General features: G+C 57.7%; 2 protein-coding genes across 4 annotated transcripts in view; one reads left to right on the forward strand and one right to left on the reverse strand.

Moving 5' to 3' along the window:
* The window catches only part of LOC105301082 (solute carrier family 25 member 41), an 18,770-nt gene extending 10,727 nt beyond the window's left edge, over nucleotides 1-8,043 (reverse strand). Inside the window, exons 1-10 of one of the 3 annotated variants that reach the window (XM_011373596.2) lie at nucleotides 7,719-8,042; nucleotides 6,518-6,644; nucleotides 5,889-5,976; nucleotides 5,503-5,614; nucleotides 4,330-4,488; nucleotides 4,091-4,243; nucleotides 3,790-3,897; nucleotides 2,632-2,799; nucleotides 2,361-2,430; nucleotides 214-389 (exon numbers count right to left, since the gene is read on the reverse strand). In XM_011373596.2, the coding sequence (XP_011371898.1) occupies nucleotides 358-389; nucleotides 2,361-2,430; nucleotides 2,632-2,799; nucleotides 3,790-3,897; nucleotides 4,091-4,243; nucleotides 4,330-4,488; nucleotides 5,503-5,614; nucleotides 5,889-5,976; nucleotides 6,518-6,644; nucleotides 7,719-7,874 (1,173 nt within the window). In that variant the 5' untranslated portion in view covers nucleotides 7,875-8,042 and the 3' untranslated portion in view covers nucleotides 214-357. Of the gene's footprint in view, nucleotides 1-213; nucleotides 390-2,197; nucleotides 2,431-2,631; nucleotides 2,800-3,789; nucleotides 3,898-4,090; nucleotides 4,244-4,329; nucleotides 4,489-5,502; nucleotides 5,615-5,888; nucleotides 5,977-6,517; nucleotides 6,645-7,718 lie in introns of those variants that run through there. The other 2 variants (XM_023538556.1, XM_011373598.2) reach the window with 2 other exon arrangements.
* Nucleotides 8,044-8,713: 670 nt separating this feature from the next.
* On the forward strand, nucleotides 8,714-12,252 carry CRB3 (crumbs 3, cell polarity complex component; the record flags this gene model as incomplete). The annotated part of the gene is made up of 5 exons (XM_011373629.2): nucleotides 8,714-10,142; nucleotides 10,274-10,448; nucleotides 10,653-10,836; nucleotides 11,555-11,622; nucleotides 12,088-12,252. Coding segments are annotated over exons 3-5 (315 nt in total), but the record flags the coding sequence as incomplete, so codon positions are not given.
* Between the last annotated feature and the right edge of the window lie 6 nt (nucleotides 12,253-12,258).

The raw sequence follows: 12,258 nt of genomic DNA on the forward strand, positions 1-12,258 counted from the left end.
AGATTGCTAGATGCGATTCCAGGACTCGCTGCATCTGCTCTCTTAGGGTAAAGGGCTCCCATCCTTCACAAATAGGTACACTGAGGCTCAGAGAAAGGTTGGGACTCAGTCAAGGCCTTCCAAATCAGGGAGGATTCCAGCCTGGGATTCTACATACCTGGGAGGAAGAGCTGGGGAAGGGGGAGTGGGCCCCAAGTTATGAGACCTTCCTTGCCCCATCCTCCCGCCCAGGCCTCACCTTGGGCCTGCATACGGGTCCGGACCAGGGCCAGGGGGTAACTGGCTATCTGGCCACAGGTGCTGGAGATGGTGCCGCAGGCCAGGAGCACGAGGATGCCCGGGTCAGCCGAGTCGTGGCTATACTGCTGGAGCCACTGGTTCTTCAGCGTCTGGCAGGGGTGAAGAGGGGAACAGGGTGGGCTGGAGGTGGGTGACACCAGGACCCTAGCTTCAGAGACCTCGCTTCTGTATCCCAAGATGGCTAGCCCTAGCTGAGCACTTTGTACCCGCAGATGCCACACAAGCATTTACCTGCACCCTCTCAGTCCCCACCTTGACCCTCTCTGGTGTATGGAAGGATGGCCCCCTATTGTCCATGCCCTAGTCCCCGAGTCTGTGAATATGGAACCTAAAATGGCAAAAGGAACTTTGCAGTTGGGATTAAGTTAGGGACCTTGAAATGGGAGATGATCCTAGAGCACAGGGGTTGGTTCGATGTCATCACAAAGCTCCTCGTAAGAGTCAGAGAAGAGGACGTGATGACGGAAGCACAGGTCAGAGGGAGGGGGCGGGGGGGAGAGAGAGCTTGGAAGCTGTTATGCTGCTGGCTTCGAAGGGCCCACGGGCCAAGGAACGCAGGCCGTCACTAGCAACCGGATAATGTAAGGAAACAAATTCGGCCCTGGAGCCTCCAGAAGCACCGCAGTCCCGCTGACACCTTGATTTTAGCCCACTCAGACCCATTTCGGACTTCGGTGCAGCGATGGATTAGAGATCTCTGGCCCGGGCATGGAATAGGCAAATTCGAAGCAAGTGTTTGACCATTATTGCCTTCGCAATTTTAAAAAGCCCTCTCTTGGGCCTGGAGCAATATTTGCCAAACAGGTGTTTAATGAATTTCTAAAGAGCTGTTCTGTTGAAAAGGTTCTGATGACTGGGTAAGTGTGGCCAACACTGGGCTAAAAAAAATGTCACTTTTCTGTAGGACTTCTCAGAGCCTTTAAGAGACTAACATAGATTTTGAAAGTCCAACAGGGCAGTCTTTCTCAAACTACTTAGACCTCCAAACTCCCTTTTTTGGTGAAGAACAGAGGAAGTAAGCTCGCGTCTTACTCCTGCTCACAGCTCTCCATAGCTTCCTGTTTGTTACTCCTGGGATAAACCCAGACTCTCATCGAGTCTTTACTGACTCTTCAGGTCCCTCCGACCACTCCAGCAGGCCAAGTTCATGCCTGCTTCTGGACCTGGCCCTTTGCTGTGCCTCTGCCTTGTTCACACTCCTTCCCAAAATACGTTCGACTCATTGCTGCTCCAAGGTCACTTCTCAGAAGCATTCCTAGACCTGCCCTCCCATCCACTGTCACTTTCGACTACACACCCTGTTTTATTATCTTCTGAGAATGTATCAAAACCTGAGAGTGCTTATTTGCTGGTTGACCGGCTTCCTTGTTCATTGGAGGCCAAGGACAGCATCGTTCTCATGTAATGCTACGTCTGCAGCAGTCAGCCCAGTGCCCAGCGTATATGGATGCTTAAGCGAATGAGTGAGTGGACAAATGAACAAATGAATGAATGAGCGATGGCCAAGTCTTATTTGGCTGCATAGATGCTGTTGCTAGGAGGGCAGGTATGGGTGGCAGGTATGGAGGATTTTAGGTCCGGACCAGCTACATAACTTGCAGGGCCAGTGCAAAATAAATACATGAGCGGTCCCTCTTTCAATGATTACTAGGAATTTCAAGATGGCAATGGCGGGGCTTTCAACCAAGTGAGGGGCCCTTCGGAGTGTAGGGCCTTGGTGAGTGCATAGGCGGCCCGCCCATGAAAATGGCCCTGTCCCGGGTACAAAGATTTTTGGGGGATGCCTGGGGACACGTGGGGCTGTGCTAAGTGGGAGAACCTGACGATCCCAGCAGGAGAAGGTAAAGGCAGTAGTCAAAGCTCCTGGAAAGAAACAGCAGAAACTCCCTGTCCTTGCCTTTCCTGAGAAAGGCCCCAAGATGTTGGTCACGGAGTGTGGTTTTTACGGTGGCGCAGATGCTGAAATGAGCAGGCCCTGAAGAAGACACTAGCCTGGAGATGTAGGCCAGGTGTGACACACGCTGTGGGGCAAAATGGGCATCTTTGAAGCTTGTCTTCACCTGTCCTCATGATTCTGTGAGCTGGCAGGGGCCCTGACTTCCATGTGTCCTCAGACCCACGAAGGCTGAACTGCAGTGGCAAGTGGAAGAGAGTGAGGATGTCTAATGCCTGAAGAGGTGCCCAGGATCCCCAGCCCGTGGTGCTTCTCTGCCCCAGGCCCGTCTCTCCAAGCTCTGGAGATCAACTGAGTCGGCCCCACGGGAAGAGGGTGGCCCGTGGGCAGATCCCAGAGGGAGGAAGAAAGGAGAGAGGGACGGGCTGCCTACAGACCTCGTAGACGGCTAGGTCGATGCCCGCGTAGGGGATGATGCCCAGCACATTGGGCAGGTAGCCGCGGTAGAAGGCGCGGGGCCCTTCTTGCTCTAGGATCCGCCACGCGCAGTCCAGCAGCCCCTTGTACTGGCCCGTCCGGCGGAGGGTCAGCCGCGTCTTCAGCACCTGGGGAGAACCCAGTTATTCCTAGGAAGCTGCCTCCAGAATTACTACGTCCAGGAATGAAGTCACTTAGAAATAGCTACTCCTGGAAATAGTTATCCTGAGAATAACTGAATTAAAAAAACCAAAAAACCAAAAAAACACTTTCTCTAGAATCTTCTGCTATCCCTAAGCTCTATACTTAGAAATGGTTACGCCTCTAAGAGTTGCGTGTGGCAGTCATTGCTAACTGTCTCCCTTATTCCTTAATAAAAGAAATTGTAATTTTTGGCAAGCACAGAGCCTCTAGAAGTAAAGACTACATCTCTCAGCTGCCCTAGGTGTGAGGCCACGTGGTCACATCCCAGCCAGTGAAACAGGCGAAGAGCGTGGTGTGACTTTCAAAAAGCACGCTTAATGAGAGGGAGGTGTTCTTTCCTCGGTCCATTCTTCCTTCTTCATGGAATGTGGATGCGATGACCGGAGCACAAGCAGCCGTTTTGGTCCACGAGGTGGCTGCTACATGCAGAGGTGGTGAAATGACGCGACAGTGAGAAGGAACTCGGGTCTCTGACACTGCGAAGCCACACACCGGCCCTGAACTGCTCACCTCCAGACCTTACTTATGTGATTTGAGTTTTCCGTTACTCAGAATCCTAATCGATGCACTACACGACCTGAAACGATTTCTCTGAAAAGCTTCACCTAGAAATGATTCCCCTGGGGACAAGCATCCTGGAAAGCAGCATCCTTAGAAGAGGCATATCCATGAACGGCTGGCCCCCACCATGGCTCTCTAAACAGCTATACCCAACACTGCTGTTCCCAGAAGTCACATCTCGAATTGTATTGCTCAGAGAGGCTGCACATGAAACAGCATCGCTGTCATGAGCTGCAGTCTGAATCGGGGAGAGGCAAAGTTAGAATCCCAATGCTTATCACACCACAGAATAAAATGGTTATTCCAGGCCCCCATCCTGCAATGGGGCCTCTGCCAAGGCCCCTCCTTCTCACCTCCATGGGGTAAATGATGGTTTGGGCTGTGGCGCCAGCCAAGGACCCAGCCACGAAGCGTTCCTGCACGTGCAGTGTCTCCTGTTGCCCTCGGATGGCCCGCTTGATCTGAGGATGGGATACATGGTGGCAAGCAAGAGCTCAGGGCTTGAGCCTCTGTGTACTTGGACCTCCCCGCTACTGTGCCACTGTGGGTATCATGCAGGGGAGAAGATGCGCACTCCTGGGGACCTGCAGACATCTTCCATCCCCAAGCCAATTCTGCCAATCCTGGCCCACATCTCCCCCCACCTGCCCCCACCTGCTCATAGGCCATGAACTTGATAGCTGACTCAGGAGCAATCTTGAGCACGTTGATCCCATTGCCACGCCACAGGGAGCGCACACCCCCTTCCCGGACCATGCTCCGTAGGCCCCCCAGGATATTCAGCCTGTTGGTCTTGGAGGCATGGACCTGGGCGGAGAAACGAAGGCGACTTTCCGGCTCCCTCCAGGCACCCGTGTCTGGAGGAGGAGGGGGGGCTCTCCAGGGCCCCTCACCTGCATGAAGACCTTGAGGCGGTCCAGAGGGGCTGTGCCTGTCCTCGACACGGCGCCCGCCACTGCACCAGCCACCAGCTGCTTCCACCACATGCCGGTCAGCTTCTCCTGCTCTGAGAACTCGTCGGGGACAGTCAGGCACTCGCCAATGTCCAGGACCTGAGGACGCAGGGGCTGGGGTATCATGCCACGGCGGGGGCAGAGAGATGTAACTCAGCTCTAAATGGGGGTGTCTCCATGAATCTCAGGATACCCAGACAGTCCACTAATGAATCTTGCTTGGAGAGCCCAGGAGACACTTGGATCCCTACTGGATCCCCCCAAAACATCCACGTCAGCGGTCTCCTGCATAAGACTCCTTGGTGGCCTCTACCGAATCTCACTGAAGAAGGTTTACCACATAAAGATCCGTCTAGAACCAATTGGATCCTTCTGAAGGATCCCAGAAGATCCTTCCAGGGCCATGCAAGATCCTACCGAGGACCTCCCATATAAGGAGCCCAGCAGATCCCTCCCGGAGCCTCACCAGATTCCACAGGGTTCTCCTCCATAGGGATCACCCCTTCTCTAGCGCCTTCCTGTAGACTTCCCAACCAAGCCCTCCGCGGATCTCCATGAGTGGGACTCTCTGGATCTCCCAAGAGGATCTTACCATATCCTGCAGATGGATCCCCTCCAGATGCCATCAAATCCTATCAGAAGCATTGTTCAGGGATTCCCACCCAGGAAATGGTGATCTAGAGCACCCCTCCCAACTTCCAGTGGATCCCATTGGACCCCACGAAGGCAGTGGCTTCCTGACTTGTCTTTTCGGCAGCGGAATCCTTAATTGAGGCATTGAGAGACCAGAAGGGGAGCTGCGTGGGTTGAGGGTAGTGGGCCGGGTGCCCCATCTGGTGAGCTCTTTCTTCTCTAAGCTCTTAACCCCCACAGTCTGCTTCCAGAGGCCCCGCGGCAAGTCTGAAGGGCTCCGATCAGATAGAAGACCTCCCCAAGTGGGTTGGTCCCCAGTCCCCCAATCCTCGAATGGAGGAAAAGAGGAGCAGTCTCATCCTTCGGCTGCTCCCAGCTCCTGACCCAGCCCCTCCATGCCCCGAGGAGACCTGAGCTAGGCCCCCAGGGGAGAGGGAAGAAGGCCTGGCTACCAGGCTGGGAAAGCCACCCCCGCCTCACCGTGGAATGCTTCCAGAAATAGAGCACGTCTTCCACATTCTCCAGCGAATGCAGCAGGAAGTGGTCACGCCATTCCTGCCAGTCGATGGTCATGGTGCCATCGCGGTCCATGCTGGGGGTTGGGAGAATCAGTGCCTGAGGCTGGGGGTAGGTGGGAGTGAGGTTCCGGTCGGATGTGGGGTAGGCCAAGCTCCCCTGCGCCGAGAGCTCACCGTTTGACGGTGGGGAAGACGGGCTCGGAGAGGTGGAGCAACCGGCCCGAGATGGACCTGACTCCAAAGCCCAGCTTCTCAGCTCCTGGGGCTGGGTGTGGGGCCCAGAGGCTGCAGGGGGCCGAGAAGACCCAGAAACTGGGGCTCCCCCGGATTCTGGAGCCAGCTACTCACCTGTGTAGAATTCTCTCTGCCTGCTCCAGGGAGATGGAAATGCCCAGAGCTCGGAAACTCTGCTGGATCTCAGAGACATCAATGTGACCTGGGGAGGGGTCCCGAGATGGGGAATGGTGTGTAGGGGGGGCCCAGGGCCAAAGAGCATGACAGCTTGGAATGGGAGTGGTCTAGCAAGATGGGGGGTCCGGAAAGCCAGGGCAAGGTTTGTGGTGGTATTGGGGGGAGTCAGAGAAGTTGGGGGGTCTGCTGTTTCACGAATGAATGAAAGCATGAATTCGGGGCTAACGATTGGGCTCTCTATGCCACGGGGGGGTCAAGAGGTGATGTCAGAGACCTAGAAGATGCTATGGGGAGCGGGGGGGTCTCTGTCCCATAGGGAATACCGGAGCAATAGGGGGGATCTTTGTCCCTTATAAAAATCTAAGGGTACTAATAAGGGTCTCACCCCAGAAGGGAACGGAGGTAGGATGGGCTGGCTGGGCCCCAAACCACCTAGCTGGGGGTGACGAGAGTTCCGAAAATAGCCTATGAGTCATCAGAGAGATGTGGCCTCACCCCTCCTGGCATCGTGAGTTCTAAGCCATTGGCATCTCCTGGGCCCCCACGGCCCCATCCCTGGGCCTTACCGTCCTGATTGCGGTCCAGACTGTGGAACAGAAGCAGCAGGCGCTGTTCCCGCTCCTGCAGGTATTGGGTAAACTCCTCCAGGTCCAGCCCGCCATCTGGGTCAGCGCCACCCTCCAGCAAGAGGCCCTGGCAGGGGGAAGGGACAGAGGGAGCTCCAGGAGGCTGCTCCCCCATCTGGAGGGGGCACGAGCTTATGCCCCAAAAACCAGGGCCCCCAGCACCTAGAGGACAGGGACAGGGAAGCGCCCTGCCCCCCATCAGTTTGCTTCTCAGCAAGATGTCCAAAGCCACAGCAGAGCTGTGAGGTGGATAGCAACTGCCTGGTTTTCCTGGTGAGCAAACTGAGGCTCTCCAAGGTCAAGTAACCTGTTCAAGGTTACAGAGCCAGGAAGCGGGAGGTAACGTTGGGCTCTCGTCTATGAAAGCCTGTCCTCCCAGCTGTCTCTTATAAAAACCTGCCCCCATGGCAGTTTCAGGAGCTCCCTTTTAGAGACAGCTCTCGGCAACATGAAGCAATGACAGATCCAAGCTGAGGAACCACCGGACCTCCGTTTTCCCACCTGAAAAGTGGGAGGTTGGACTGGGGGGTCAGGATGCTGTGAAAACACTCCAGTGGCATCTGGGGCTACAGGTGAAGGGGACAGCTGCATGGAAGGGGTGGGGGTCGTCAAGTTCCTGCTCTGATGGGTTCATCCCCACCTGAGGGTGGCCTCAGACAGGATTGGGTCCCTGGCTGGGGCAGCTGAGGCATTGAGCCAGGCCTGAGAAAGGGCAGGAATGTAAACATAGAGGCTGGGGCAGCTGGCTGGGGGGGAGGGGTGCCCATAGGAAGGAGAGGAAGGGGAGGAAGGTGTGTCTCTTGGAGGTGGGAGCACGGTATGTCTTGGGCTGTGCGGAGTTCAGGAGAGGGTGTGTCCTGGGCAGTGAGCAGGAAAGCTGGCCAGAGTCCATTCTCAGGCAGACATCCCCTCCGCACATCGCAGCAGAACCGCAGGCCCGGGGCCTCCGTGGCCCTGTCTTGAGCGAATCAGTTAGGCATAGACACGGGTGGGCATGGGAAAGGGGACAGAGACGCCCAGGCTGGGCACCGGTGCTGGAATCCAGCCACAAGCAGTTCGTGGCGGTTCCCGGCGCTCCATTCAGGGGCTCGGGTTACCTGGCGCGGGCAGGGCCGGAGCACGGCTCGCCAGGCCTGGGTACCTGTTGGGCGTCGCGGTCCGGGTCGCCCCCGCCCAGCCGGGCCAGTCCCTGGCGCAACTCGTGCATGTCCACGCGGCCATCCTTGTTACTGTCCAGCTCCTCGAACAGGCGACCCCAGCGCTGCCGCCGCTCCGCGTCGGCCGGACCCCCCCGCATGGCGCCCACCCCGGGGGGAGGGGGGGAGAGGGGCCTGGCAGCGGCGGCCTCAGCGGGGGCTTCGCGGCTCCCCCTCCCCCCCGGGGCCCCGCAGGGCCAGCTCGGCGGCCACTGCCACCACAGCCTCCGCGGTGCCCGCCTTAGCTCTGGCACTTGCTGCAGGCGGTGACTGCTAGCCGTCGCCGCCCGCGCCAGAACTTGCATCTCCTCCCCCGACCCTGGGGGGGGGCGGGGGGCTGGGGGCGGGGCTGAAGGTGTCTGGAAGGTTGTCAGGGATGCTCGGGTGTGGCACAGCCTAGGAAGCACCAGGGTTCATTCTGGGAAGAGGGTCTAGAGAGATCAATGGTCTCAGTTCTGGTTTCGGTGTTTCGTCTCTGCGTGCCTCAGTTTACCCTCTGCCCAAGGGGCGTAGGGAGATATCAGGGATGGGTTTCGTCATCCTTTTACACTTGACTTCCCTCCCCTACTAAGCCTCTTCAGGAACTGAAGTTCTCATTTTTCCCGAACATACTCAAGAACCAATCCAACGCCATGTAACCCTCCATCTGCCCACCGGCTCATTTCAAATTCCCCCTCAGCCACAGAAACAGAAGAGCAAGACCTGGCGCTCGCGCAGGTCCTACAGCCCTCCCGCGCGCCTCCTTTCTCGGTCCCACTCAGTCTTGGAAACGGAAGATCAGCGCACAGCGCGGTCGTAAAGTCGGTTTCCTATTGGCTGCAACCGCCAGAGGGGGGCCCGCCTGTCCCGCCTCGCCCACCCACCTGGGCGGGGCCTTCCGCGGTCCCTAGGCAGCCTCCGGCTCCTGAGCCCGGGGCTCTCCAGGAAGTCTTAAAGGGGCAGCGGTCACATCCAGACGCTGGGCTGACTGCTCTCTGCAGATCGGCCTGGGGGATCGCAGTGTCCCAGGCGCGGATGGAGACGAGGACTGGGTAGCTGAGCGCAGGAGGCCGGGCCCCAGCCTGTCGCCCTCATTGCTCTTGCCGAACGTCCGTCCCTGCCACTAGTTTCGGGCGCAGTTTCTCTATTCACCATTAGGGGGAGGGGTGAACAGACCGCTAGACAGCGAATAATATGAACAATCGCTAACACTGGATTCAGTGAGTTGCACATACCAGGCCTTTCCCTCGCCTCTCGCGTCGTTTTCGCCAAAACCCTGTAAGGTAGGTGGGACTGCCTTTCGCACTTCACCGGTGAGGAAACCGGAGGTTCGGGCGCTCTCCCCAGTCCATGTGCCCAGTCAGGGGCAAAGCAGGAATTTACCCAGACCTGGGATTCTTACCCATCACTCTGTACACTAAAAGGGATTAATTTCTCCTTAGCCATCAGTCTTCACCCTAGAGTCCCCAGGAAGGGGGTCGTCTTTTTACCGTCGTCATTTAGCCAAAGATACAGTCCCAAGGGCACATTTGGTCCCCACTCAGCCTCTGCCCAGGCAGGTGTGCTCAAATACGTGCGTCCCAGACAAATGAGCCTCTTAGAGAGGCTTCCCTCACAGATGTTTTCATTTACAGGTGGTTCTTGCAGGTGCCCTCCAACACGGGGGATACAGATGTTTTCCCACGGAGACGCCTTAAACAGGCGTTTTCTCGCAGATACATTCCTGACAGGTGGGCCTCAACACACAGGACAGGAGCGGCTGTCCTGCTGCTCCGCTGCCAGGTGTGCTCCAATGTGAATGTGCCTCATGCGGATGTTCTCAGGTCTTTCTCTCATTTGAGCTCAGTTTCATGCAGATGTTCCCTCTCCAAGACTATTTCCTTCTCCTCGCAGGTATGCTTTGCAGCAGAAATCCACACGAGAATGAGTTTATACAGCATCCCCCCCCCCCCACACAGGTGTGTTCCAGTTAAGTATACACGAATACGGGTCTGTTTCCATATAATTGGGTCCCATACAGGTGTACTTCAATGCACTCATACAGATATTGCCAATAGATTTCTACACGCCAGAATGCCTCAGTCAGATGTTTGTTATAATGCAGGTGCATTCTGTAGCTGCTTTCCACACAGATATGCTTCCATTCAGTTATACGCCAAGTAGATGCGATTCAATCAATGCACGTGTCTGCCACAGGTGTGCTTCTTATACATCCGCGCAGATGTCTCTCGTACAGCTTTGTTCCCATGCAGGTGTGTACCACACAGGTGTTTTTTCATTAGAGACTCCCCATCTGGGTCTGCCCAGACAGGAGTGCCTCGTACCTCGGTGTCTCCATGAGCCTTGTGTCCCTACACCTGTGCCATCCTACAGATGTGCTCGCAATACAGGTGAGCGGTTCCTCTCGCACCCGCGCGCTTTCGCGCGATTTTACTCCTCCCAATTGTAGGACTGGGCTCCAAGTCGCAGGTGCGCCCGGGCCGCGGCCCCGCCTACCTCCTGGCTCCGCCTTCTCATCTAGGCTCAGGTGCACAAGCCGGAAGTGCGCTCCCCTCCCAGGTAAATGACTAAACTTTCCGGGTCACGTGAGCGGGAGGAGCCGGTGGAGTCCGAACGAGAGACCGAGGGACGCACTGAGGGTTCGAGCAAGCGAGTCGGACCAGGAACCTGAGCGAGATCGAAGACGCGCGAGCCAGGTAGGGAGGCAGGGCGTGCTGGTTGGCCAGCCGCCCCCTTTCCCCTTTCTTTTCCCGAGCCCAGGAACGCTCTTTGAGTTAATTTTTAATCTCTGACCTCTGGCGGCGGGGCGGGACTCCAGGGTGCCCTGGCGCGGGTTGCCCCTCCCCTGGGCCTGCGCCGGGTCCTGCCTCCTCCCCCACGCCCTGGCCTTTCTCCTCCAGTCCCCAGGTGCTGGGTCACAGGTACCCCCGGCCCCGAGATGCGGTAGGAACGGCGCGCGGGAGAAGCCCCGTCCCTGGTGCCACCAGCCTGTCGCCCAGCCCATGGCGTGCCCCAGCCTGGGGCTGCTCCTGGCGCTCGGCCTGCCACTGCTGCTGGCCCGCTGGGGCCGGGCCTGGGGGCAAAGTAGGTACCGGCGGGGACATTGGGGACCTGGGACACTGAGAGCTCAGGGACTGGGGAGCGGGCATGGAGGTGCCTTGGGGGCAGGATCTACAAGGCGTGAGGCCGAGGTTTAGAATTCCTAAGTCCTTCCCTGGGCACTCAGAGTTGGTCAACAATTCCTGAGTTCTTGATTGGGGCAGAATTATGAGCTGTGGAGAGAGGAAGCCCTCACATCGAGTCGGTGTGGCTGAGGTGTTTTGGGTGGGCTGGAAGCCAGGACGAAGCCTGCTTGCCGCTCGGAGTGCGGGTTGACCACCATGCTGGCCATAGGTGTAGACTCAGCCATTCAATCCTCTTCCAGTTTCAAGAGGCTGGGGGTAGTGGTATGAGTCAGATACTCCAGGGAAAGCAGGACCTGCCCCTATCCTCAAGGGCGGTGGGAGGGTCAGAGGGGTGGGGGAGGGGAGCAGAAGGTTGGGCTTCCGGACACCGTCCATTATCAGAGCCCCCAACTCAGTGAAAACTGCAGACTTCTCACGGCTGGGCTCCGCTGGGCGGCGGGTAGCCAGAGCAGCACATGCAGCTGGGCCGGTCTTGCGTGCAGAGCGCCCACGGTCTCTGTGCGAATGGAAGACTCGGAAGGGCAGCTTTGTATCAGGGGTTGCCCAAGGAGGGTGCAGATGTGCCGAGATGAGGGACAGGTGGGGCTTCATTTATCCTCTCTGCCCCTCCCCCCCAGCCTCGGGCCCCTCTGCATATGGAAACAGCACCAGCACCACCCCCCGCCCCAGCTCCAATGCGGCCCTGGTGAGTAGGGGATGTACGTGGGAGGAGGGCAGCCAGGGTGTTATTCAGGAGCCCACATGTAGCAGGTTTAGGGGTCCAGATCCCCAGAGGTGGTAGGTTGGGGTGGTGCTGGGGAACCCCAACCGGGAGACCAGAACATCAACATGGCAAGTGAGGAGACCCAGAGCTGCAGGAAGGGGGTGGAAGTGTCAAGTGCAGGGGGTCAGGAGCCCCATAGGCCTCTCAGAAGGAGGGAAGGGGAAGCCAGCAGGCCAGATGTGGCTGGTGCTTGGGAGAGAGACCCCAGACATGGCAGGTGGGGGGACTGAGAGCTCCAGATGAGACACATGGGGGTCAGGGTGGAGGAACCAGACCGCTAAAAGTGGCAGGTGGGATGTGGAGAGGTTAGGAACCTCAGATGCTTCTAAAACGGGACTGGACAGGGACTCCGGATTCAGGCCAGTGACAGCCGCCCCCCTCTCGCAGTCGAAGGAGGCCACCACCGCGATCATCGTGGTCTTCTCCCTCCTGGCCGCCCTGCTCCTGGCCGTGGGGCTGGTGCTGCTGGTGCGGAAACTGCGGGAGAAGCGGCAGACGGAAGGCAGCTACCGGCCCAGCAGTGAGGAGCAGGTGGGTGCCCGTGCACCCCCGCCCCCC

Source organism: Pteropus vampyrus, unplaced genomic scaffold (assembly GCF_000151845.1).
Source record: "Pteropus vampyrus isolate Shadow unplaced genomic scaffold, Pvam_2.0 Scaffold226, whole genome shotgun sequence".
NCBI classification, from domain to species: domain Eukaryota; kingdom Metazoa; phylum Chordata; class Mammalia; order Chiroptera; family Pteropodidae; genus Pteropus; species Pteropus vampyrus.